The sequence below is a fragment of the Schistocerca cancellata genome, chromosome 1 (genome assembly GCF_023864275.1).
Source record: "Schistocerca cancellata isolate TAMUIC-IGC-003103 chromosome 1, iqSchCanc2.1, whole genome shotgun sequence".
Lineage (NCBI taxonomy): Eukaryota > Metazoa > Arthropoda > Insecta > Orthoptera > Acrididae > Schistocerca > Schistocerca cancellata.
Window position 1 is genome coordinate 453,251,069 of NC_064626.1, and position 25,425 is coordinate 453,276,493.

Below are 25,425 nucleotides of genomic sequence, written 5' to 3' on the forward strand. Positions count from 1 at the left end.
CCAAGTTATTGGCTCAAAGGCATGTATTTTTGCCCAGCATCAATAGTGACATTGTAGACCTTGCAGGGCCTACTCACAGTGGGCTACTGGACAGGTGATGCTGCAGGCAATGCTCTTTCCGTGGCTTACTGCTAGTTGGTTGTTGATGCTTTCTCTAAATTTCCACACATTATCCACTGTCCTTTGAAGTCAGTCGTAGTTATGACTAAGGGCCTCTTCAAAATTCTTACAATCGAAGACTTGCCTTATATGCTTGTGACAGATAACAGTTCACAGTTTGTGTCTCAGTCCTTTCGCAATTTCTATGCCCATCAAGGCATTCACCAGGTGGGTGCTGCTCCTTTTCACCTTTAATCTAACGCCAAGGCAGAATGTCTTGTCCGCACATTCGAGGTTCAAATGAAGACGTACGTCATGGACTCCTCTAAGAAAGATGCCCTGACCCACTTCTTGAGATCCTACAGGTTTGTACTGGCACTGGATCAGAATCTGGCCAATACGCCCTATGGTTGCCAGCCATGCATTCTCTGCATCAGCTCATGCTGCCCCACAATCCCCCTTTGGCACAGCCCAATTCGCAATCGTCTATCGGAGCCCTCCTCTTTATAACTGCAGTGAAGCAGGTACTCACTCTCATATTGTGTTCATACATATTGTCAGCAACTCCTGAACAGTTTCCATGTTTGTGTCAATGTTCTCAACCGTTGTTCCTTGTATGTGGAAGAAGAATAAACTTTGGTTCATTGTGGCTGTGGTGTTATCTGTCTCTCACAGTACGATAAAGTATGCCCTTGCATGCCTCTAACCTTTGGACTGACTTATAAATCCTGTTATAAGAGTGTCTACAGACAAACAGACTTCGAACCATGGTGTAACTTGGAATTTTTTACATTAACAAACACTACCAGAGATGAATGAAGCAGTAAGTTACATATAAAAATCCTAAATCTTAGGACTAACCTGAGACCTTTGGATCTTTTGTTTGACGCTTTACCACTGAGCCACACCAATATAAGATAACATCTTGCACTGCATTTGTTTATCACAATTTTAATATGGTATAGACAGTGAACTATTGAAAACTAGAATACACACAGCTGTCAGCAACAATACAGATCACTGAATGACTGTGCAAAGAAAATACAATTTATCATGCTACTGAAAAATTCGAAAGCTTTCAAATGTTTTTACCACTAAAAAAAAAAGTGGGCAAGAGAAAAAGTACAAAAAAGATTACAGGTGATGAGAAATTCTACTTACTTCCGAAGCAATATTTAACATTCAATCAACGTCCAAAATAGTCACATCAGTACAATGTTCACACAAAAACACAGTGGTGGGGACATTTAATACATTTTGGAGCATTAATGATTAAGTCAGCACATTTCCTAATTTTAATGAAGTTGTTTGACACTTTTTAACAAAGTACACTCTTCAACAACGTTCACAGCCAGTAATACTAAAAAAACTAATATAAATATTTATTTTTTTCTTTCACAAACAGTTACCTGAGACCGCATACACCCAAAGGGGAATGTACACTACATGGAGAAACAGCATAACTGCAGTAATGCAGCTTGCCATAAATTCTTGATCTCCACACTATAAATATACCAACACAGAACTTCCAGCCAGTCAGTTCCTTGTAAGTCACTACTTCTACCATATTCTCCGGATTTTATGCATCACACAATGATCTATGTCTTTCTTGGTTTTATCTTCCTGCTCCTAACATTTAGAATTGGCTCTACCATAACTGCATCAGCCGCATTATGATCTTGAGGTATGGTAGTCCTTCCACTACCACTTGATTGTGGTGATGCAGGAGTATTAAGAGACTGCACAAGACGATTTAATACTGGAACAACTTTCACTCTATTTATGTATGCTAAAACTACTATTATTATTAGAGGCAAGGTCATGTATGATGTATGACCAATATCCTGTTCTACAACTTTTGGCTCAGGCTGGAACGTTAATTTAATGTGTTTAAAGGAACTATTTGCACGGAAATGAACTGCATGAGTTGTGTATGTGTGGGTTGCACGAGAAAGTGTTGACTCAAGTTGAAGGAAGTAGTTTCGCCCATCGGCAGGTATCGGTGGAAACATTATCATTGCAGCATTATGCCCCTTTGTAGACCGTCCTGGTGTTGAGTCTAATTTGACTACATGGATGGGAGATTCAGGGGCATCCTCTCGACACAGCTTTGCTCTCAAAGTGCGAAGGTGCTCGACATTTGGTGCTTGCACATTCGCTGTCACATCCATTTGTGTTAATGGATAAAAAACTATTAATCTTATGTCCTTAATATCACCTTCTGTTGTCTGAAAGAGAAATAAATATACAAATTAGGCCACATCTACACAAAAATAAAATTGTCTTATTATTATGTGAATAAATAGTAAAAATGTGGAGAAATAAATGCAGTAGATTGGTGCACAAGTTTGTAACATTTTTCGTAAGTTTAATAAATACAAATAACGGAGGCTTTAGTCATCAATAATATATTCTCCTTCACTGTTTACAACAGTCTGCCAATGCTGTGGTAACTTTTCGATTCAGTGAATATAGAAATTGTGTGGGTTTGAGGTGAAGAACTTGTCGAACCCTGTTCGGAGCTTACTTTCATCAAGAAAGTAAGTTCCTTGAACACTGTTTGATGGAGAGTGGAAAAGGTGGAAATCTGAGGATGCAAGATCAGTTGGATAAGGTGGGTGTGACATGACATCCTGACCCAACAACTGTGTAGTGTTTTTTGTCAGTCTAGTGGAATGTGGGCGGGCTTTAATCATGGAGTAGCATCACCTCACACTGTCTTTCTGGTCACTGCTAGTGGACTGCAACTACAAGACAATCAGTTGTTGATAATAAAGGTCAACAGTGATGGTTACAACTCCGGGAAGCAATTTGTAGTACATCACACCATTGCTGTTCCACCAGTTGCATAAAAGTATCTTGTGTGGATGTGCGCAGGTCTATGTAAGGGGAGTAGCCACTTTGTTTGGGTTCAACCATTCCTTTCTTTTTCTTAAGTTACCATAAAGACACTGTTTCACATCATCAGTAACACTACAGGATAGGAATGGTTGGTGCTCTTCATGAACCAGCTGATGAGGAGCAAGCAGAGATGCACATATGGCCACACATAGATTTTTGAGATTTTGAGGGAAAAAAATAAAAAATGTAAAAAAAAATAAAAGTCCCAGTTTTCCCCCAGATTTTATGGTTAAAAATACACATTGTCCCAGGTAAAAACATACTGTACCACTGGTAAAAGTACATTTTCTTCCAAGTTCTTTGACTGGAGAAGGTTTCGTATACCAGCACAGAACTTAACGGAACTTTAGGAAATGAAACCCAGGAAAAAAAAGTGTTGCAGCAGCTGAATATTTCTGACAAGCACGATCATAAATTTCACTGCTGTGCACCAAACATTTCGTCGGTTACCTGATTGACTTTCACACTTTTCTTGAAGGATAATTATACTTTTTGCCATTGTTATTGCATTATTTGTAATCTATGAAAAAACTAAAAAAATATGAAAAAATAACCTTGAAACTTGGTCTTTTAACACAATTCATTTTGCGTAAAAGGAAATTTACTTTGAAAGTAATACTTCTCAAACCACCATTTGCAACATTTTCCTGTGACCTGTTGGAAATGTAAACATGCACACCAAAAGCAGTTTGTCGTAATGAAGTATTGTGTAGCCTTCATCCCAAAGCCTTTGTACATTTTGCTGTCTGCAGATGCTTGTGTGTGCACTGTGTTTTGTTGTAAATGGTACATTTTCTTTGCCACTTAAGTTTTATTTTGGTATTATTCTCTCATTTATGTTCTATTGTTGCAGTATTATTCTGCAGTAGCGGGCTAAAGTAAAATTATTTGTTATAGTATTAGTTCTTAACTGAAACACTGAAAAATTCCCAGAATTCTAAAAAAATCCTGCATGTTTCTGGGGTTTCTCCCAGATGAAAAAATTCCTGGGTTTTCCCTGATTTCCCAGCTGTCCCGGGGTGTATATACCCTGTTTGAGCATTTTTGAACCTTCCCCACTGCATGCAAATATCGCACAATGGTGGAATGATCACAGTTCATCACATTTGCCGATTCTCGAGTTTAGTGAGATGGAACATTGTGGATTGATGCGTTTCAATGATCTTCATCAAACCGCAAAGGTATTCCTGAATGTGGAGAGTCACTAATGTCCTCCTTAAAATCAGAAAATCATTTTCTTGCATGTTGTGTTCCACGGCATTATTTCCATACACTGCACAAATGTTTCTTGCCATTTCCACTACTGTCATCCGTCTAATGAATTCCAACAGATGAATAGGTCAGAAATGTTCCGATTTTTCCACTTGGCACTCCATTTTCTAGTGTCCACAACTCCACTCACTATCTCCAAAAGAAAAAAAGTCAATATGTAAACTCAAATAGCATCAGCGGACTACATATAAAAAAGGAAAATTGATAAATAAACCTGTAACAGCTGGGATACCAAGAGGCAAAACAAAAACACTATGCACTTATGCACCAACTTAAAACAAATTAGGCCACATCTACACATAAATAAAATTGTCTTATTATTATATGAATAATTAGTACAAATGTGTTACCTTCACAGGGATACCATCTGGAGTTGCTCTATAAATATGCTGATTTACACCAGGTCCTTGCTTGACTCGCACTGTATATTCACACTGGAAAATGTGTTTTGGTTATGTAATTAAACTATAAAGAAGAAATAAAATTTCTATCTAGACAAAAATGCCAAAACAATCATTACAGCAGATGGAAATATAAAGAGATGTGATTTTTTTTGCATTTTCTGAATAACATGACACAGAATGGGTACTAAGATATTGTCAATTCTAATAAAATATGATCTCAATTTTTTGTTTTATTGGAACACATTTTATCTTTGTGCTATGAGTTAAAGGACTAACCTGTGGCTGTAGGCCTCTTATACGGAACTTTCCATTTGCTTCACTTGTGCTTTCTTCTTGATATTGAGAACAAGAATCTCTTCCAACTGCTTCTACAACAATCCCTTCCTCAGAATCGCCACTTAGTGATGTCACTGTGCCATAAGCACTGAATGCTACTTGGTGTCCCCTGGAATTAAATTCATACTCATTTCCTTAAAAATGGTAAAGAAGGTAGAACATTAAGCATGGTACACTGTTCAAAGTATGACATTGCCAATTCTACAGCTATGTGAACATAGTTGTCTGTACATCCACAAATATTGATTTATCAGTCCCCAGTGCATTATCATGAGAAATGTGAAACTGTAAAGTAGAAGAGTTAGATAACACAGAGCGGTAGCTTAACAATATTGGAAATATACAACAAACTTTGTAACCTGCAATTTCTTCTTCTCCCTCTACATACAATGAAGAACCAGATTGTAAAATCAAAACCAAATTCACTTTTACACTCATTTCTAGCGAAACCACTAATAAAGGAAAATTTAATTGCTGTTTCTTATACAAAATTGGAAGAATTATTGGCATTATTCACTGATAATGCCTAAAATGAAAAACCATGTCAAAAGCAATTAATCACTGACACCTCCACAATAATTTATTAGAAGATATTGCTACTAATCCTATGTAACAAATGCCCTACCACAATGGTGACACGGCATCTATCTACTTTCTCTAAATAATGTATTACATCCACAGGAGTACTAAGTGCAACTTATATAAAGTGATGACCGAAGCTAAGCACTAAGGCAAGGACATTATGAAATTGTCATCAGCCCATTTATAATAAAACACACCAGTTTGTGCTTGAAGAAACTTTGGAACACCGGAACAATTGAAAAAACCTCAATTCAGGATGTCTGCACTGGAATTTGAGTTCAACATCCGTCAAGTGTCTTCCATACAACATTTCATTTGGTCTCAAACAAGCATACAGGGCTATTACAAATGATTGAAGCGATTTCATAAATTCACTGTAGCTCCATTCATTGACATATGGTCACGACACACTACAGATACGTAGAAAAACTCATAAAGTTTTGTTCGGCTGAAGCCGCACCTCAGGTTTCTGCCACCAGAGCGCACGAGAGCGCAGTGAGACAAAATGGCGACAGGACCCGAGAAAGCGTATGTCGTGCTTGAAATGCACTCACATCAGTCAGCCATAACAGTGCAACGACACTTCAGGACAAAGTTCAACAAAGATCCACCAACTGCTAACTCCATTCGGCAATGGTATGCGCAGTTTAAAGCTTCTGGATGCCTCTGTAAGGGGAAATCAACGGGTCGGCCTGCAGTGAGCGAAGAAACGGTTGAACGCGTGCGGGCAAGTTTCACGCGTAGCCCGCGGAAGTCGACGAGTATAGCAAGCAGGGAGCTAAACGTACCACAGCCGACGGTTTGGAAAATCTTACGGAAAAGGCTAAAGCAGAAGCCTTACCGTTTACAATTGCTACAAGCCCTGACACCCGATGACAAAGTCAAACACTTTGAATTTTTGGAGCGGTTGCAACAGCTCATGGAAAAGGATGTGTTCAGTGCGAAACTTGTTTTCAGTGATGAAGCAACATTTTTTCTTACTGGTGAAGTGAACAGACACAGTGTGCGAATCTGGGCGGTAGAGAATCCTCACACACTCGTGCAGCAAATTCGCAATTCACCAAAAGTTAACGTGTTTTGTGCAATCTCACGGTTTAAAGTTTACGGCCCCTTTTTCTTCTGTGAAAAAAACGTTACGGGACACGTGTATCTGGACATGCTGGAAAATTGGCTCATGCCACAACTGGAGACCGACAGCGCCAACTTCATCTTTCAACAGGATGGTGCTCCACCGCACTTCCATCATGATGTTCAGCATTTCTTAAACAGGAGATTGGTAAACCGATGGATAGGTCGTGGTGGAGATCATTATCAGCAATTCATGTCATGGCCTCCACGCTCTCCCGACTTAACCCCATGCGATTTCTTTCTGTGGGGTTATGTGAAAGATTCAGTGTTTAAACCTCCTCTACCAAGAAACGCGCCAGAACTGTGAGCTCGCATTAACGATGCTTTCGAACTCATTGATGGGGACATGCTGTACCGAGTGTGGGAGGAACTTGATTATCAGCTTGATGTCTGCCGAATCACTAAAGGGGCACATATCGAACATTTGTGAATGCCTAAAAAAACTTTTTGAGTTTTTGTATGTGTGTGCAAAGCATTGTGAAAATATCTCAAATAATAAAGTTATTGTAGAGCTGTGAAATCGCTTCAATCATTTGTAATAACCCTGTATTTAAATGAAGTTCCCATTTCCATATAAAACATAACTTTAACTCCACTAATAAATTCAGGGAGTTCAAAATCACTATCTTATCTAAAAAATTGTGTAAGAACCCTAAGAAGTTTTGGTTTTATATATAGTCAGTCAACAAATCAATGCCCTATCCAGTTGCCCATTGATCATATTGGCAGCAAAACTGACAAACACAGAAATATGGACAAAATACTGAATTCTGTCACCCAAAATTGTTTCACTCAAGAGTATATTCCCAGTATCAAAATCCTCTCTTTGCAATTATGGAAAATAAAGTAACATTATTCGACAGTGAAAAAGTGACTGGATCTGGTGGAATACCTGTTTGGTTCTTCAGTGATTACGCAAAAGAACCTGTTCCTCTTCTATTAATTAGAATTTGTACAAGTAACCAATGTGCCCCAAGCAACTGTAAAAATGCGCCTTTCATACTAATTTTCAAGAGGGGTTGTTGGACACAAGCGTGACATCGAACTGTTGCCAAATAATGAGACATGTTTTAGGTGCATAAATAATAATCTATTTGAAGAACAAAATGGTCCTCTGTAGGAATTACCAAAGAATGTACAAGCACCAATTATTAACTTAGATCACTCTGTACATCTTGAAGAACCATGAGGCAGTACACATCAGCGCCCTAGTTGATGTGTGTTCCATGACTTTCAGAAGGCACGAAATATGGTTCCATAACGTCACCATGTTAACAAAATATGAACTTACATAAAAGCATATCAGCTGTTTGAGTTACACAGGTTTTCTATCAAACAGAAATCAGTATACCATTCTTGACAGGGAGAACCTGTCCATGTGAAAGTATATTCAGTCATGATGATGAAATTTTACAGGACAATTACAGTTCACAATACAGACAAATGATGTCACAGGCACTTTCAGGATCTCCATGAGTCTGTCAGCAAATTGGTGATGATGCTGTTGTTATAGGAAAGTCACAAAACCAGAATTCAACAAAATACCTACAAATTATAATTACGAACAACTTATATTGGAATGATCACAAAGACAATTTTGTGGGAAAGGCAAACCAAAGACTGCATTTCACTGGTAGAATGCTTAGAAGATGCAACAGGTCTAGTAAAGAGATTACCTACACTGTGCCTGTTCATCCTCTGCTAGAGTACTCCTGTGCAGTACGGGATCCTTACCAGAGAGGCTTGATGGAGAACATTGAAAAAGTCCACACAAAGGCAGCTCTTTTTGTATTATCACGAAAGAGGGGAAGAGAGTGCAATGGATAAGATACTGACAGGTATACACTCGCACGCACACACATATCCATCCACACATATACAGACACAAGCAGACATATTTAAAGGCAAAGAGTTTGGGCTCTTTGCCTTTAAATATGTCTGCTTGTGTCTGTATATGTGTTGATGGATATGTGTGTGCGTGCGAGTGTATACCTGTCCTTTTTTCCCCCTAAGGTAAGTCTTTCCGCTCCCGGGATTGGAATGACTCCTTACCCTCTCCCTTAAAACCCACATCCTTTCATCTTTCCCTCTCCTTCCCTCTTTCCTGATGAAGCAACTGTTTGTTGCGAAAACTTGAATTTTATGTGTATGTTTGTGTTTGTGTTTGTTTGTTTGTTTGTTTGTTTGTCTATCGACCTGCCAGCACTTTTGTTTGGTAAGTCTCATCATCTTTGTTTTTAGATATATTTTTCCTACGTGGAATGTTTCCCTCTATTATATATAAACATACACACAAAATTCTAGCTTTCGCAACCAACGGTTGCCTCGCCAGGAAAGAGGGAAGGAGAGGGAAAGACGAAAGGATTTGGGTTTTAAGGGAGAGGGTAAGGAGTCATTCCAATCCCGGGAGCGGAAAGACTTACCTTAGGGGGAAAAAAGGACGGGTATACACTCGCACACACACACACATATCCATCCACACATATACAGGTAAACACTCGCACACTTCCGCCTCGACTGACATCTGTGCCCAAACACTCTGCCTCTGTATATGTCTGCTTGTGTCTGTATGTGTGTGGATGGATATGTGTGTGTGTGTGTGTGTGTGTGTGTGTGTGTGTGCGGGTGTGTACCTGTCCTTTTTTCTCCCTAAGGTAAGTCTTTCCGCTCCCGGGATTGGAATGACTCCTTACCCTCTCCCTTAAAACCCAAATCCTTTCGTCTTTCCCTCTCCTTCCCTCTTTCCTGACGAGGCAACCGTTGGATGTGAAAGCTAGAATTTTGTGTGTATGTTTGTGTGTCTATCGACGTGCCAGCACTTTCGTTTGGTAAGTCAAATAATCTTTGTTTTCGGTTATATTTTTTCCCACGTGGAATGTTTCCTTCTATATATATATATATATATATATATATATATATATATATATATATATATATATATAAAGAAGGAAACATTCCACATGGTAAAAAATATATATATATATATATATATATATATATACCTAAAAACAAAGATGATGTGACTTACCAAATGAAAGTGCTGGCTGGTCGACAGACACACAAACGAACACAAACATGCACACAAAATTCAAGCTTTCGCAACAAACTGTTGCCTCATCAGGAAAGAGGGAAGGAGAGGGAAAGACGAAAGGATGTGGGTTTTAAGGGAGAGGGTAAGGAGTCATTCCAGTCCCGGGAGCGGAAAGACTTACCTTAGGGGGAAAAAAGGACGGGTATACACTCGCACACACACACATATCCATCCACACATATACCATAGAGAAAAAAGAGAAATAAGACGACAGGAAAGATTTCAAAATGCAAAGGCGACAATAACAAACGTAATTGTTGGGTTCAAATTAATGATATGGTTATAATAGAAGGAAACATTCCACGAAGGAAAAATATACCTAAAAACAAAGATGATGTGACTTACCAAATGAAAGTGCTGGCTGGTCGACAGACACACAAACGAACACAAACATACACACAAAATTCAAGCTTTCGCAACAAACTGTTGCCTCATCAGGAAAGAGGGAAGGAGAGGGAAAGACGAAAGGATGTGGGTTTTAAGGGAGAGGGTAAGGAGTCATTCCAGTCCCGGGAGCGGAAAGACTTACCTTAGGGGGAAAAAAGGACGGGTATACACTCGCACACACACACATATCCATCCACACATATACAGACACAAGCAGACATATTTAAAGACCAAATATGTCTGCTTGTGTCTGTATATGTGTGGATGGATATGTGTGTGTGTGCGAGTGTGTACCCGTCCTTTTTTCCCCCTAAGGTAAGTCTTTCCGCTCCCGGGACTGGAATGACTCCTTACCCTCTCCCTTAAAACCCACATCCTTTCGTCTTTCCCTCTCCTTCCCTCTTTCCTGATGAGGCAACAGTTTGTTGCGAAAGCTTGAATTTTGTGTGTATGTTTGTGTTCGTTTGTGTGTCTGTCGACCTGCCAGCACTTTCATTTGGTAAGTCACATCATCTTTGTTTTTATATATATATACTTTCTACGACAGAAACAAATAGTAAGAAAACAAGCTCACAAGATTACTACAAAACATTTAGTAGACAACTCCTAAGAAATGGTTTCCCAACATTAATGCTAAAAGATAAAAACATAAGATGGTCTGTAGTGATAAAAGAAATTCATAAATTTTAGCAGAAACATTTAATGAACTACTAAATTGCGAGGATCCTCCTGTGCTTCTGGAAATAAACACAGAAACTCCAATAAAAACCCCACTAGAAAATATAAACCCACCGACAATTCAGGATGTCTACAAAGCTTTGAGTGAGTTCAAGAACTACAAAGCCAGTGGAGAAGATCAAACATTTGCATAACTCTGGAAATACTCAGCAGAACCCGTGAAGACATCATTACATCAATGCATAGTTAAAATCTGGATCAGAGAAGAGCTACCAGAACATTGGACTATAGCATAGCTATCATACACCCATTACACAAAAAAGGAGACAAATCAAATCTGGACAACTAAAGAGGCATTGCAATATAAAATATTGTCAAGAACTCTCTACAGTCGCTGTAAAGATCAACTTGAAAAGGAGCTAGGAGAATATTAAGAAGGTTTTAAACCCTGGAGAAGCTGCCCAGAACAGATCATCATATTAAAATTAATAATGAATGCCTACAAAAAGAGACAGAAGCAACTAGTCATAACCTTTGTAGACTTCAAAACAGCTTATGTTCGCATCCACAGATCTTCTATGCAAGAAATTGTGGACTTCATCCCAAATTAATAAAAATGATAAAATTAACCCCCACAAACACCAAGTCCAAAGTAAAATTCAGAGGAGAACTATTGAGCCATTTACGATTAAAACAGGGTATGGACAAGGAGATGGTCTATCACCATTGCTCTTCAACTGTGCTCTTGAGTACTTGATGACAGAATGGTACAAAGAGAATGCTAAAAACATAACAATTGGAACCAAGAAAGATGATATAAACCTAAATTGTTTGGGATTTGCAGATGACTTGGCGTTACTAGCTAATAGAAGCTAGAAATCAAATAATGAGCCTGCAAAAATAGCGCAAAAAGTAGGACTCCAGATATCTTTTGAAAAGCCTGAGATGCTGGTAACAGACCCACTAGTAATTGACCAAGTAACAGTAGACAACAGAAAAATTAAAATAGTGAAGCAATTTAAATATCTTGGAGAGATTATAATGCACAACTTGGATGAAAAACCTGCATGGCAAGAAAGAACCAAAACGATAAAAGCTCAAAACTAACATGGTCTACATACAATAAGAAATGTCTATCAATTCAAACAAAATTAAAACACTACAAGATGGTGGTTCAGCCAGAGGCAACATATCCAACAGAGACTCTTTTTAAAGTCACTCAGAGAGTCACGGTCGACAAAATACTAAAAGTAGAGAGAAGAACAACTAGAACATGCATAAATAAAAAATACCAGAAGGAAGGACAATTGCAGATGAAGTAGTGTACAGGGAACTGGAGCCCATCACAGATACTATACGTAAAAAGAGGATTTATTTCTTTGGCCACATAATGAGGACACCAGGAACCAGATTAGCTATAAAAATTATGCAGAAACTGTGTAATCTTAAGCAACAAGTAGGATGGATCAAGGAAATTACAGAGGGTATGGGAGAACTAGATATAACCTTGGATGATCTGCAAAATGAGACAAAAAACCTCAATAAACTGAAATACAAGAAAATAAGATTTAAAGCAAAAGTAGACAAATGACACACAATGAAAAGGGTATTTGCAGATGAGGAAAGATAGGAAAGATCAGAACGAATGAAAAGATACTGGGCAATTACGAAAGAACGAAACATGCGCTTACTGAAGAAGAGGACCAGGGAATGACTGACTAAAGTGGTCCAATGAGGCCATAAAAGCAAGTAGTAGTAGTAGTAGTAGTAGTAGTAGTAGTAGTAGTAGTAGTAACAGTAATAATAATAATAATAATAATAAGAGAAATCAGAGCACATACAGAGAGACCTAAGTATTCATTTTCCCCAAGTGCTGTTTGAGAGAGGAACAGTAGAGAAATAGTCTGAAGGTGGTTTGAAGAACTCTCTGCCATGCATTTTACTGTGAACTGTAGAGTAGTTACAGAAAACTTGATAGATACAGAGTACTGATAGTTGCTGTAAAGACTGTCACCTAACTCACAGCGCAAACAAATTTAATGAATAGCACACAAACTGACAGATTGATTACAAAATTCGTGATCTAACATTGCAATCAGTGAAATAATAAAGTATTTATTGATTTAAGGTGTAATGATCAGATACAAATAGCTTCATTAGTTCATGAGCGTCGCATTGGATAATGTTGGGGGAATCTGCATAATATTTCAATGGGGCAGCTGCTCGTCATTTTCAGGTCCTTACTGATATGTTGCTGCAATGGCTCGCCAATAATTATGCTGACTTCTAGAAAAGTGCAGGCACCAGAGGGTGGGGCTATAACAACACTGTACACAAATCATAGAGCACAATGACATTCAGTGCCCCTGCCGGAGAAATGGGCCATGGTCTTTGCATGTGGGACGTGGGAAAAGCATGGTCACAAATCATGCCCAGTGTGCACGTGTGCAGGATGCTCGAACCTAGTTAAGTATGTGGGCTCTGATTCCCCATCTGTGGTGACACAGATTCATTTGTCTGAGGCCGAAGATGCCTTAGTACCACCAATGCTGGTTCCCACGCCTAGCTGAGTTGCAATCCTGTGTCTCTATTAATCAGGTTGTTACTTAAATGTATTTGAACTACTCCTTTAATGATACAGCATCAGCACATGCAAGCAGATGAAAGGATCTTTGCCTCTCCGTAGTTCAGGCTACGTCCCGTGTCAAGACAGTGTTCAGCCACAGCAGACTTTTCGGGCTGACCCAATCTGGTGTGACGTCTGTGTTCAGCCATCTACCCTTAACAGTGTGACATATCTGGCCAATTTATGATTTCCCACACTTGCATGGGATTTTATATATCGCTGGTTTCCTTAGACTGTCTTTAACAAAACCCATCATCATTTGCACTCACACAGGAGGGCGGAAGACACATTTTATTTTATGTTTCTTGAACAGCATGCTGATCTTAAAGGACTCATCACCATATAATGTAGAAAAACTGTCCTTGTGGAGGACACAAAATTTAGTCTCTTTTCCCACATCGATATCACAGCATCACCCAGTTGTTTAAAAGTGAAATTCAACACAGAGTGTCTGCATAATTTGTGTTCTTTTCATGCTCTATGATTCGTTTGCAATAATTCCAATACCAAAGAAAGCAGGTGTTAACAGATGTGAAAATTACCGAACTATCAGTATAATAAGTCACAGCCGCAAAATACTAACACGAATTCTTTACAGGTGAATGGAAAATCTGGTAGAAGCCGACCTTGAGGCAGATCAGTTTGGATACTGTAGAAATGTTGGAACATGTGAGACAATACTGACCCTACAACTTATCTTAGAAGATAGATTAAGAAAAGGCAAACCTAAGTTTCTAGTATTTGTAGGCTTACAGAAGGATTTAGACGATGTTGACTGGAATACTCTCTCTCAAATTCTGAAGGTGGCAGGGGTCAAATACAGGGAACGAAAGGCTATTTATAATTTGTACAGAAACCAGATGGCAGTTATAAGAGTCGAGGGACATGAAAGGGAAGCAGTGGTTGGGAAGGGAGTGAGACAGAATTGTAGCCTCTCCCCGATGTTATTCAATCTGTATATTGAGCAAGCATTGAAGGAAACAAAAGAAAAATTCGGAGTAGGTATTAAAATCCATGGAGAAGAAATAAAAACTTTGAGGTTCACTGATGACATTGTAATTCTGTCAGAGACAGCAAAGGACTTGAAAGAGCAGTTGAACGGAATGGGCAGTGTCTTGAAAGGAGGATATAAGATGAACATCAACAAAAGCAAAATGAGGAAATGGAATGTAGTCGAATAAAGTCAGGTGATGCTGAGGGAATTAGATTAGGAGACGAGACACTTAAAGTAGTAAAGGAGTTCTGCTATTTGGGGAGCAAAATAACTGATGATGGTCGAAGTAGAGAGGATATAAAATGTAGACTGGCAATGGCAAGGAAAGTGTTTCTGAAGAAGAGAAATTTATTAATGTCGAGTATAGATTTAAGTGTTAGGAAGTCGTTTCTGAAAGTATTTGTATGGAGTGTAGCCATGTAAGGAAGTGAAACATGGATGATAAATAGTTTAGACAAGAAGAGAATAGAAGCTTTCGAAATGTGGTGCTACAGAAGAATGCTGAAGATAAGTTGGGTAGATCACATAACTAATGAGGAGGTACTGAATAGGATTGGGAAGAAGAGAAGTTTGTGGCACAACTTGACTAGAAGAAGGTATCGGTTGGTAGGACATGTCCTGCGGCCTCAAGGGATTGCAAATTTAGTATTGGAGGGCAGCGTGGAGGGTAAAAATCGTAGAGGGAGATCAAGAGATGAATACACCAAGCAGATTGAGAAGGATGAAGGTTGCAGTAGGTACTGGGAGATGAAGATGCTTGCACAGAATAGAGTAGCATGGAGAGCTGCATCAAACCAGTCTCAGGACTGAAGACCACAACAACAACAACAACAACAACAACAAGTCAGTGGCATGATGGATCACTCATGTGATGTGGTCCACCATTTCTGGATGCTGTTGTGGTGTTCAAATGCAGCCAGCTGGCTGAACAGTGTCCAGTTAGCCCTGCTGACCATCCATTTTGGTGACTTCTGTTCAGGTAGTACTCCAACCAGGATGTAAATGTGGAATCGGAAGTGGTCACTATTGGAATGTATGTCATCAATGACTTCCCATTGAACAGAGTCAGAAAGAGAAGTTGATGGCCAAGAACAATCCAGTCACAACACAGAAATGAGTGGGAGTACCGGTGTTGAGGCTGCACAACTCATGAGATGTAAAGAGGCTCTCCAACAACCAATCCTGAAGGCAAGTAGAGGTTGGGCCGCACAAGCCGTGATATGTACATAAGTCCTCCCTCCAGTAGGAGAAATGGTCGGGGGAATTGTTCTATAAGATCTGTAGAGTCTCATAGTCTACTGCATCTCACAGAAGTAAACAGAGTGAGAAGTGATCCTCTGACACACAAGAATTTCAACTGAAACTACCTGCGGGTCAGTAACTAGGGGGAAGAGCAGACAAGTGGTGTGTGTTATTGACACACACAGTGACCCCTCCCTTGGCTCTTTCCTCAGTCAGGTCATCCTTGGGGTGTAGGATATAGCCTTGTATCAGTATATTTAAAATGAATTTCTTGTAAGCACAAGCACAAGGGGCACGGTTGTGCTAGGAATTTCAGTTCTTCCATGAGCCCTGAACCCATTCATGTTCCACTGTAGTGTGGGAGCCATTTCATCAGTGTGGTTTTAATTTACCCCTTTCTTTGCACAGGGGAGGTGAATCACTTGTAGAGCGACTGGGAGTGGAAGGGTTCACTGGGCCGGTGATGAGGTTTCTAAACTCCATGATGTCCTCCTCATCAGAGAGACATGCCAGAATGATGCCTGACAACACCTGGGACAGCTTTTGACCCGAACATTGTGACCATTTCCCTGCACACTATCCCTTCAAGGATGATGGAGAAAGGAGGCATTGAGGGGCACTTCATTTTTGTGTGTCTTCTTGAAGCTCACTGGTCTTTTCTGTTGCAGCTGCCTGGATTCCTTTGTCTTTACTTGGTTTGTCTTGGCATGTAAATGTCAAGTACAGTTGCTGGACATCACCTGCGTGACCTGGGGAACAGATTACTGTACCATGGAAGTATACAAGTGGCAAAGACAGGGGGTTTCATCGCCTTATATTCATTACTGGCTTCAGCATAGGGGATCTGCTAGGTCTCTTTTATTTCATGTAGTTTGCGTTCTTCAGCAAAAACAGGGCAGTCTTGGCTCCAGACTGGTTGGCTCCCAGAACAAATGATGCAGACTGCTGGACATGGGTAGACAGCTCCAGAATCATGGGTTGCTTTTCCGCACTTCCCAATGTCACTTCACTTCCACAATTCCTGGTTGTACGGCCAAACTGCTGGCATTTATAGCATTGCATAGGGTTTGGTATTTAAGGTGTAACTGTAAAGTCAAAGGAACCCTGCTATAGTATGTTCAGGCAACATTGGAGATTTGAATTTGACAACGAAGGTGGCAGTCCATTATTGTTTCACGTTTGTTGCTCTACATCTGCCATTCCCTGTGATGCCCATTCTTACTTCAGCTCTGCTACATCCAAGTTCATGATATTACAGCACACGACCATAACCTCGCCTGAGTTGAGAGAGTTGTGTATCTCAACAAAGATATCATATTCACCCAATTTGGGTGATTTCTTAAGAAGTTCAACCTGCTTTAACTGGATGGTTTCCACCAGTAAGAAACCATTACATAAGCATTTAATAGACTCTAAGGTGCCAGGAAGTCCTTCCAAGCCTTTATGGCAAAGAATGGAGACACTTCTTCAAACGACCCCTTGTTCCTCTCAATCAGCAGAAACACATTTTGTTTTAAGATTCCTTGAGCCCTATTAGTTTAGCACAACTGAGTCCGATTATCAGGAGAGCTAGCCCCCATCATTCATTCATTAGGATGATTGGATGTGAGTACAAGACAGAGCCGTGTGTGCATGAGCAAGGCTTGTACAACTGAAGTGCGGCAGGTTCCCAAAAGGTTGCCCGTTCAAGACTGTTTCATCTCAATTGCCATGCATTTCATCAACATGCAGTACACCTTCAGATTGAGGAGTTTTTTATATCCTCGCGATCCACATGGTCAAATCACGATTTCCGTTCCCTGTGACACACATCATTCCACTGCTGCACCACATGGTGGTCACTGAAGCACACCCAGAACCTATGGTAGCAGAGGACTGCTGGCACTTACCTGCCCCCTGCTCAGGAACCCTGGGGTCACCAAGCCCGTACACAGCAAATGAACATTAAGACCCAGAGATGAGTTCACCAGTGGATAGGTTAAGCTATGTTGTAGGGACATCAAAAGGGGCTGTGAAGCAACGCTGGATGTGAGGAATTCTTAGATGGCTTGTAAGAGATGATTAAGGCAGAGTTCAATGTCAGGTTTGGTGTTGGAGAGGTATTGGGATTGGGTTGCAAAGTGAAGTTTCTTCTTAACATTATGTGTGAAGGAAAGTATGTCCTTCACTACAGCAGCATGATTAAATCTGTGTTTAGAGCTGAAAGTGAGATCTTTGGATAATACAGATAACTCAGGAAGGGCGAGTGCTTTAGACGAGAGTTTGAGATCACACTATTGTTGTAACTGGTTATTTTGAGTATGAATTGTTATTGGTCTGGCAGTGGTGAAGGATGGGGAACATAAAGGAGGTTGGCCAAGATGGTTATTCAAGGTCTCAGTAATATATGTACGGTACCACTACAAAATATCAAACAAATTCAATTAATATACTCACATCAACTGGACTTTGATACTAGCACCTTCAACAACTGTTATCATTTTTGATGATGGTTCAAATCTGTACTCCTTCATCATTGGTCTGAGATAATATTCACTTGGACTGAGTGAACTGAATGTCCTTTTACCATCAGCATCAGTCTGGCTGTTGCGTCGAAAGCTTTCACCTCCAGACAGGGACAATAATACACCCTAAAAAATGAAGAGGGAACTTTTTTTATTAATGTGAAACTAAGTGGTGCACAGGGCTTAAAACATAGTTCTGATACAATACCTGCAATGGTTTCCCATCAGCTTTGTCTATTACTTCTACCACAATTTCTGCTAATTTGTGGGCTTTGAAAGTGGTTTTAGCGTCAGGACCAGACAACACATAGCCTTCTTTTTCAGCTGATACACTGCAAATGAGGCAAACAGCAGAAATATCACACTGAAGAACTTGATAAACAAATCTGTGTATAATTAACAATCACATAATGTAGATTAATTATCCTGAGCACTTTTACAGCTATTTGATTAACTATGTTTGTTCTAAAAAACAAAGCTTGTCTTGAAATATCTATTGAAATTTCATATTATTCAATCAGAAAAGAAACAAAAAATCAATGAAAATGGAAACACAGGTAAGTCCTACATCTGTGATTCAGTTCGGTAACATATACTTACATTAAAATATACACACGAAAGTTGACATACCGGTATTTTAATCCATCAGAAAGTGGACCAAACTTAAATTTTCCATCAGTGGAAGTGTCTGTGCTTGCAATGATTTCCTCAGAACCTTCTACAAATACTGATACTTTAACACCGTCCAGTGGTGGCTCTATTTTTCCTTCTATGATATGACCTTTATCAGCATAAAATTCAACTCCTTTATCAGTACAGTCAGAAGGCCCTGACAAAGTGCTTTTTACAGGTGTGAACAAAAGTGTACTGGCTGCTGGAACAAATCTGAGTCTCTCCCCTTCTACAACATGGAGCTGGAATTTGTACTCATACTGGCCATTATTCAGCAGTTGTGGCTCCAGTGGTCCAATCCTAAACAAAAGAACAATTTATAAATAAAAGGAAGTGATTATTTGAATTCTGTTCAATAGTTTTTGCTCATTGCTGATAAAAAGATAAGTCCAAGAAAAATTCAGCTCTCCCTGGACTCTGAAAGTTTGTTTTGGCTACAAGCAGTGCATGTAGAAAGTATCTGGATCCACATAGACTGCTTCAGGAATGATGATACAAACGCCAGAGTCAATGCAGCACAGATGCAGTTATGTGAAGTCACAAAGGCTCTATGTTACAATCATTCCAATCCAACTTAAAGCTCAAGTATATCAGATGTTGGTAGCACCCACTTCTGTGTGCGGTACTGAGTTTTGGCTAATGCCATAAATCTCTGCACAATTCTAACGGTACGCAAAGTGTGGCATTAAGAACCCCACAGAGTGTATACAATAATACAACATCTTCACAATGGGGAATAATCCCCAAAGGTCTACCACAGGAACTTATATTGGGTCTGCTCTTGTTCTTGTTATGTTAGGGGTATAGGTAAAGATATTGCGATCACTGGAACCTTAATATGTTCCCACCTTTGTGTGTTAGTGGGTCCCCCACCCCCCACCCCCCGTGCCTAACAGGCTTCCCACAAACGCATCACATGCATGATGTTAATGGTGACATGAAGTGAGCTATGCCTGTCGGTATAGACTATTTGTTCCACACTTCAATACATGATCTGCTGCTCAGCAGAAAATAAACTTTAATAGCTTGCTTGTGCCATGCGTACTTGGTGGTACTAGCTAACTTAAAAACATACTATTCATAATAGCTATCATTATCAGTCTGCAACTGGAGTAAATACTGGTGCAATGTTGTTTAGTACAGTGTCCTCAGTGATCTATAGAGATAACTGCACTTACATCCCAAGGCCCTGTATAAATTTTGTTACACAGAAGCAAGTATCTAATCTAGAGCTTCTTGTAGAAAGCTCTTTAAACAGTTGGCCAATGGGTAAATCCCAAAAAAAGTGAAGGTTTTGTTATATCTGTAACACTCCCTGTTCCTTTGTTTACTGGCAAATCGACACGGCTCACATCACCAAATCTTCACTGTATATTGTTTATATTCAGGCCTATCTGTTTTTCATTTTCATGTCAATACTTCAATGTTAAATCTCCAAAATGTCACAACTGTAACCATGAAATGACCCCACACTGACAACAGCCTCTCACTACACTTACTCCTTTGTGAAGTCTGTTGCCAACAATCAATGACACTTAAGATACAACAGTAACATTCATAAATATAATAAACAACAGTAACATTCATAAACAAAATACTACAAGCAGAAATGACTAACACTATGCATTACTCAGCAGCATTGGTGTCCCACAGAGAGGAGTGAGTATTCAGTGATAAAAATCTTTCACAAGCTATCCAGTGATGTAAAAAAAAAAAAATTTAGCTTCAAACACAAACTGAAATCATAATATTTTGACAACTCCTCTACCCCATAGGAGAATATATCTGCGTGTGGGGGGAGGTAGCACATAAGAAAGGTCAAGAGAGAAGGGATGAAGTGGGGAAGAATATACAAATAGTTGAGTTCCAAATAATGTGTAGAAAAACAAAATAACTTAAGACAATTATGTAACTGATCAAGATAATTCCATATTTTTCACTGAAAATTCGTAGATGAAAACTGACTTGTTAAACATGATAGCAAATTTCCAAGCTAAATTTAACTAAACCTCTAAGCCATTGAAATGCAGATGCTGTGTCAGATAACAGGAGTGACTCTGACAGACAGTATCAGAAACATCATCATCAGACAGCAGGTCAGTGTGAAGCCAAACACTGAGAATATTTTAAAGAGCATGTATGGAGAGCAGCACAGAGCACAGTGAAAAATTATGGATACCTCGTCAGTGTGGATGGATGAAGATCACAAACAGTACCAAAGAAATCAGAGTTGATCCACAGAGCAAAATCCAAGACCACGTTAGGAAAAATCCAAAATGCTTCATGCAACTATTGGCTGTTTATGCCTCGAAATGCCTAATTAATGAAAGAGAAGCATTGGTTACTTTTTTTTTTTAATGTTTGACCATCTGACTTATCTCCTGCACGTTGCGTATACTGAGACAGCAACTCATTTTAGAATGAGATGCAAAAAGAGACAACAAGACTTGCAACTACAATGGATTACATTATTTGGAACCATACAATTATGTACCCACTTTGTTTACTGGTACTTTGGGTGGACATTTTACTTTGCAAACATTGGTTGGTTTGAGAATAGGCATAGCCCAAAATTTGTCACTGATTAAATAAACATCCATTTTAGTTGTAACTCTGGCAGTCTCTTTTTGCATCACAACAATTTGAATTGTTTCTGTTTTCAAGTAATAATTTTCTGTGTGGTAAAGACTTCTGAAAAATGACAGGAAAGTGAAATTGAATTCAATAATAATAATAATAATAATAATAATAATAAGAAGAAGAAGAAGAAGAAGAAGAAAAGACCTGCTTTATAATACAATTACATACCTATTTTTCATTTTACGATAACTTTTTTCAAAAACTACAGTCACCTTCTTAAAAATATTGAAAGGACGACCAGGGGAAATAGTTCTATCAGTATGACAGTAACAAAGTTGTCAGTTTGAATGAATAAATAGGCAGACACATTATGTATGAAGAACATCTTGCTGCAGAAAGTTCAGAATGTTTCTGGGATCTTTGTATCTGATCTCCATTTAACTGACTTAGATTGTTCTTAATAATGCAAAGATTTTGTATTGATTTCCTTTTAATTCTGCTACGTATTAGTGTGCCTACATTAATTCTTAGAACCCATTCATTACTCACATTCCCCAAAACATACACCAAATATAATAAGTCATTTGCATGACAATAGAATTTGTTTACTGCCACTGTAATGTAACCCTGAAGAAGGTGTGTGTGTGTGTGAGTGTGTGTGTGTGTGTGTGAGAGAGAGAGAGAGAGAGAGAGAGAGAGAGAGAGAGAGAGAGAGAGAGAGAGAGAGAGGGGGGGGGGGAGGAAGAGGGAGAGAGAGAGAGGGAGGAGGGGAAGGGGAGATGTCAAAGGACAGGGAAAAGTACAAAGAAGGATGGGATCCAGAGGAAGAAAGAAGGTACCAAGAGGGAGATAGGAGGAGAGGTTCACGATGAAGAGACGATAGGTGGTACCTGGAGACATTATCACAGTTATAGAGATAATAACTGTAGTTGAAAAAGATCTAATTATGATTCATTTTGGAATACATCTTGACACTACAGAAAACTTAGCACTTTATTTCTGGAAGATCATTTCATTTCACTGTATGCCCTCTGTCACAATTACATAAAGTTGTTCACCTGTAATTCAGTTACTGTTTCAGTGACATAAAAAGAATTTCTACACTCACTGAGAAAAAATTAAGTGACAAAAAGGAATGGTTCAACCATACAACATTTCTTATACATACATATCATTATGGTGCAGATGATTGGCCATAACGACCTGTAACACCCTGGTTATCTATCCAAGTACAACTCCAGTGTCAGTTCATAATTTGGTGCCCAGCCATTATAACACTGATAAAATGTTTGCAAAGCATCAGCTGATTAACTGATACAGCAGTAAAAAATGTCACACAAAATACATATATGACAATGTCTTGCCAACAAGATGACAATTACAATGACTCAAACAGTCCCACATTAGGAAAGAATTGTTATCCCATGACATCACTTCAATGCCTGCTTTTTGGAAATGTACTGATTCAAAGGATCCCAGGTTAATGACTGGTGACTCATTTCAAGAACTTACATGTATGCTGCCAGTAAAACCAAAGCACAAACGGCTGTGTTTGAAATTCTACTGTAGCTTGATTTCTGCAGAAGTGCCACCAGCTTTACCAAATATGATCACTATGTGTGTGAATCTGATGATACTAAGTGGAGAAGAATTATCCTGTCACATTTATACCAATATATGGAGAGCTGACAGGTATGACTTCAGGTAACCTGTTGCAGTGATTTTGGGGTAGGAGGGGAAATCTGCTGCCACAGTAATAAACCACATGGATCTTGAGTTCTCACAGTATTTGTTAGAATTGGTATGTTTATTTAACAGCCACCAAACTGGAGCAGAGTTAACAGAAACCCAAATTTAAAAATACAGTTTAGTTTGTAAATTATGGAATTTTATGAATTTTCTTTGCCCAGTATGAGATTGGGCAGTGGGGAGTGAGGGATGGGAAATGTACAGGGTGATTAAAATTAAACTTTCAAAACACTGTAGAAATAACACCATTGGTCAGAATGATGTCAAATTGCAACGGAATATTATCGGAGAAGGGGGAAAACGTATGGCAGAAGAAACAAAAATTGTGTGACAATTGATCAATAGATGGCAGTGTATATGTCAGAATACGTAAATGAAAACATCTGTCATGCGCACATCCCATTGAAGTTGGTATAAACATACCGGGTATGTGGCTTTTCCTCCATCGTGTCTGCGGTGTTCGTCTTGACTGACTCGATGGAGGATCATGCTCTGTTTGTGAAGCTGTATTACAAGAACAATGACTGTGCACATGTTGCTCTATAGAAGTTCCAGTCACTGAAGGGTTTGAAAAAAGGCGTTGGTCTGATGACTGCCGTGGGTTTGGAGAAAACGATTGAGAAATTCGAAAAGATGGGTTCTTTTGGTGTGCAACCTGGTAGAGGGAGGAAACAAATTGATTCAACATCAGCGGAAGCAGTGGTCACAACAATGCAGGAGGAGACAAGTGGTGTTGTGCAAATGTGTAGTGCATAGTGAACTGCTCGAACATTAAACATACCCATATGCACGGTGCATAAAATCCTACGAAACATCCTTCTTTGCTATCCATTCAAAATTACTCATATGCACGAGTTGCTTCCTGTTGACCTGCCAGCAAGAGAGACCTTTCCTTTAGAATTTCTTGATTGCATGGAAGTGGACAATGATTGGCTGTGGAAAATTTTGTGGACAGACAAAGCCCACTTCCATCCGACAGGATATGACAATACACAGAATTGTCGAATATGGGCAATGGAAAATCCACACACAAATCAACCAGTACAACTTCATCCTGCAAAGGTCAGAGTGTGGTGTACGTTTATGGCACCATTTATCATAGGGCCACATTTTTTTTGAAGAGACAGGTGCTTCCGGTCCTGTTACCTGTACCATCACTGGTAAGCTCTATGATGGTCTTTTGTGCAACCATGTCATTCCAGCTCTCCAACAGTGTGGATATGTGAATGGGATCATTTTTATGCAAGACGGCGCACCTCTGCACATTGCAAATCCAGTTAAGCAGCTGCTGAAGTGCCACTTCAAAAATGCTAGAATTATCAGCCGCCATTTCCCTACAGCCTGGACATCCTGATCACCTGACCTTAACCTGTGTGACTTCTGGTTGTGGGGCTATCTGAAAGATGTGTTCAGCATTCAGATTGCAAACTTAGCTGAATTGAAGGCGTGCATTGTGCAACACATTCTGAACGTGACCCAGATAACACTTCAATCAGTTGTGGAACATGCTGTTTCTCGATTTCAACTTGTTGCAGAAAATGGTGGACAGCATACTGAACATATTTTGCAGCAGTCACATGAAAATTAGTTATCTGATTCAATTGTGACCGATGCATTTTCTGTATTTTTTGGCCTCAGGGAAATTAAAAACCGATGTGTTTGATGCTTTTTATACAGTTTCTGGTCTCAGGACAATTAAAAACTGATTTTTCTGATCCAATGTGATATGACCTTGCTGTGGTGGATGGACTTAAATAACTAACAGTATCATACCTGTACATCCATGCACACTGAGTAGTACAGTTTGTTTAACGTCAAACGTACACCTTAGGCATTGCTGTATGATTCATTTGTCATTTGTAGTCGACCACTATCATTTGTAGTCGACCACTATCTATTGCTACATTTTGTAACTATTTTTTTTTCTTCTACCATACATTTTCCCCCTTCTCTGATTATATTCTGTTGCAATTTGACATCATTCTGACCAGCAGTGTTATTTCTACAGCAATTTGAAAGTTTAACTTTAATTATAATCACCCTGTATATGTATAGGTACTGAAGGCAAGGAAACATCAGTCCAAACTGGAGAGACAAACAATACTGGAAGTGATCAAGAAGTAACAACAAATTAGTGTAATTTCAATTAGTAAGTTTGTCAACCAGTTTCAATGTTTCTT

General features: G+C 39.2%; 1 protein-coding gene across 1 annotated transcript in view; it reads right to left on the reverse strand.

Annotated features, from left to right (window-relative positions):
• Positions 1-1,233: 1,233 nt before the first annotated feature.
• LOC126176795 (nodal modulator 3) overlaps positions 1,234-25,425 on the reverse strand; it is a 171,573-nt gene continuing 147,381 nt past the window's right edge. The window contains exons 11-16 of the mRNA XM_049923975.1: positions 18,875-19,216; positions 18,453-18,576; positions 18,177-18,370; positions 4,953-5,121; positions 4,623-4,706; positions 1,234-2,327 (exon numbers count right to left, since the gene is read on the reverse strand). Of these exons, the coding sequence (XP_049779932.1) occupies positions 1,698-2,327; positions 4,623-4,706; positions 4,953-5,121; positions 18,177-18,370; positions 18,453-18,576; positions 18,875-19,216 (1,543 nt within the window). The 3' untranslated portion in view covers positions 1,234-1,697. The remainder of the gene's footprint in view (positions 2,328-4,622; positions 4,707-4,952; positions 5,122-18,176; positions 18,371-18,452; positions 18,577-18,874; positions 19,217-25,425) is intronic.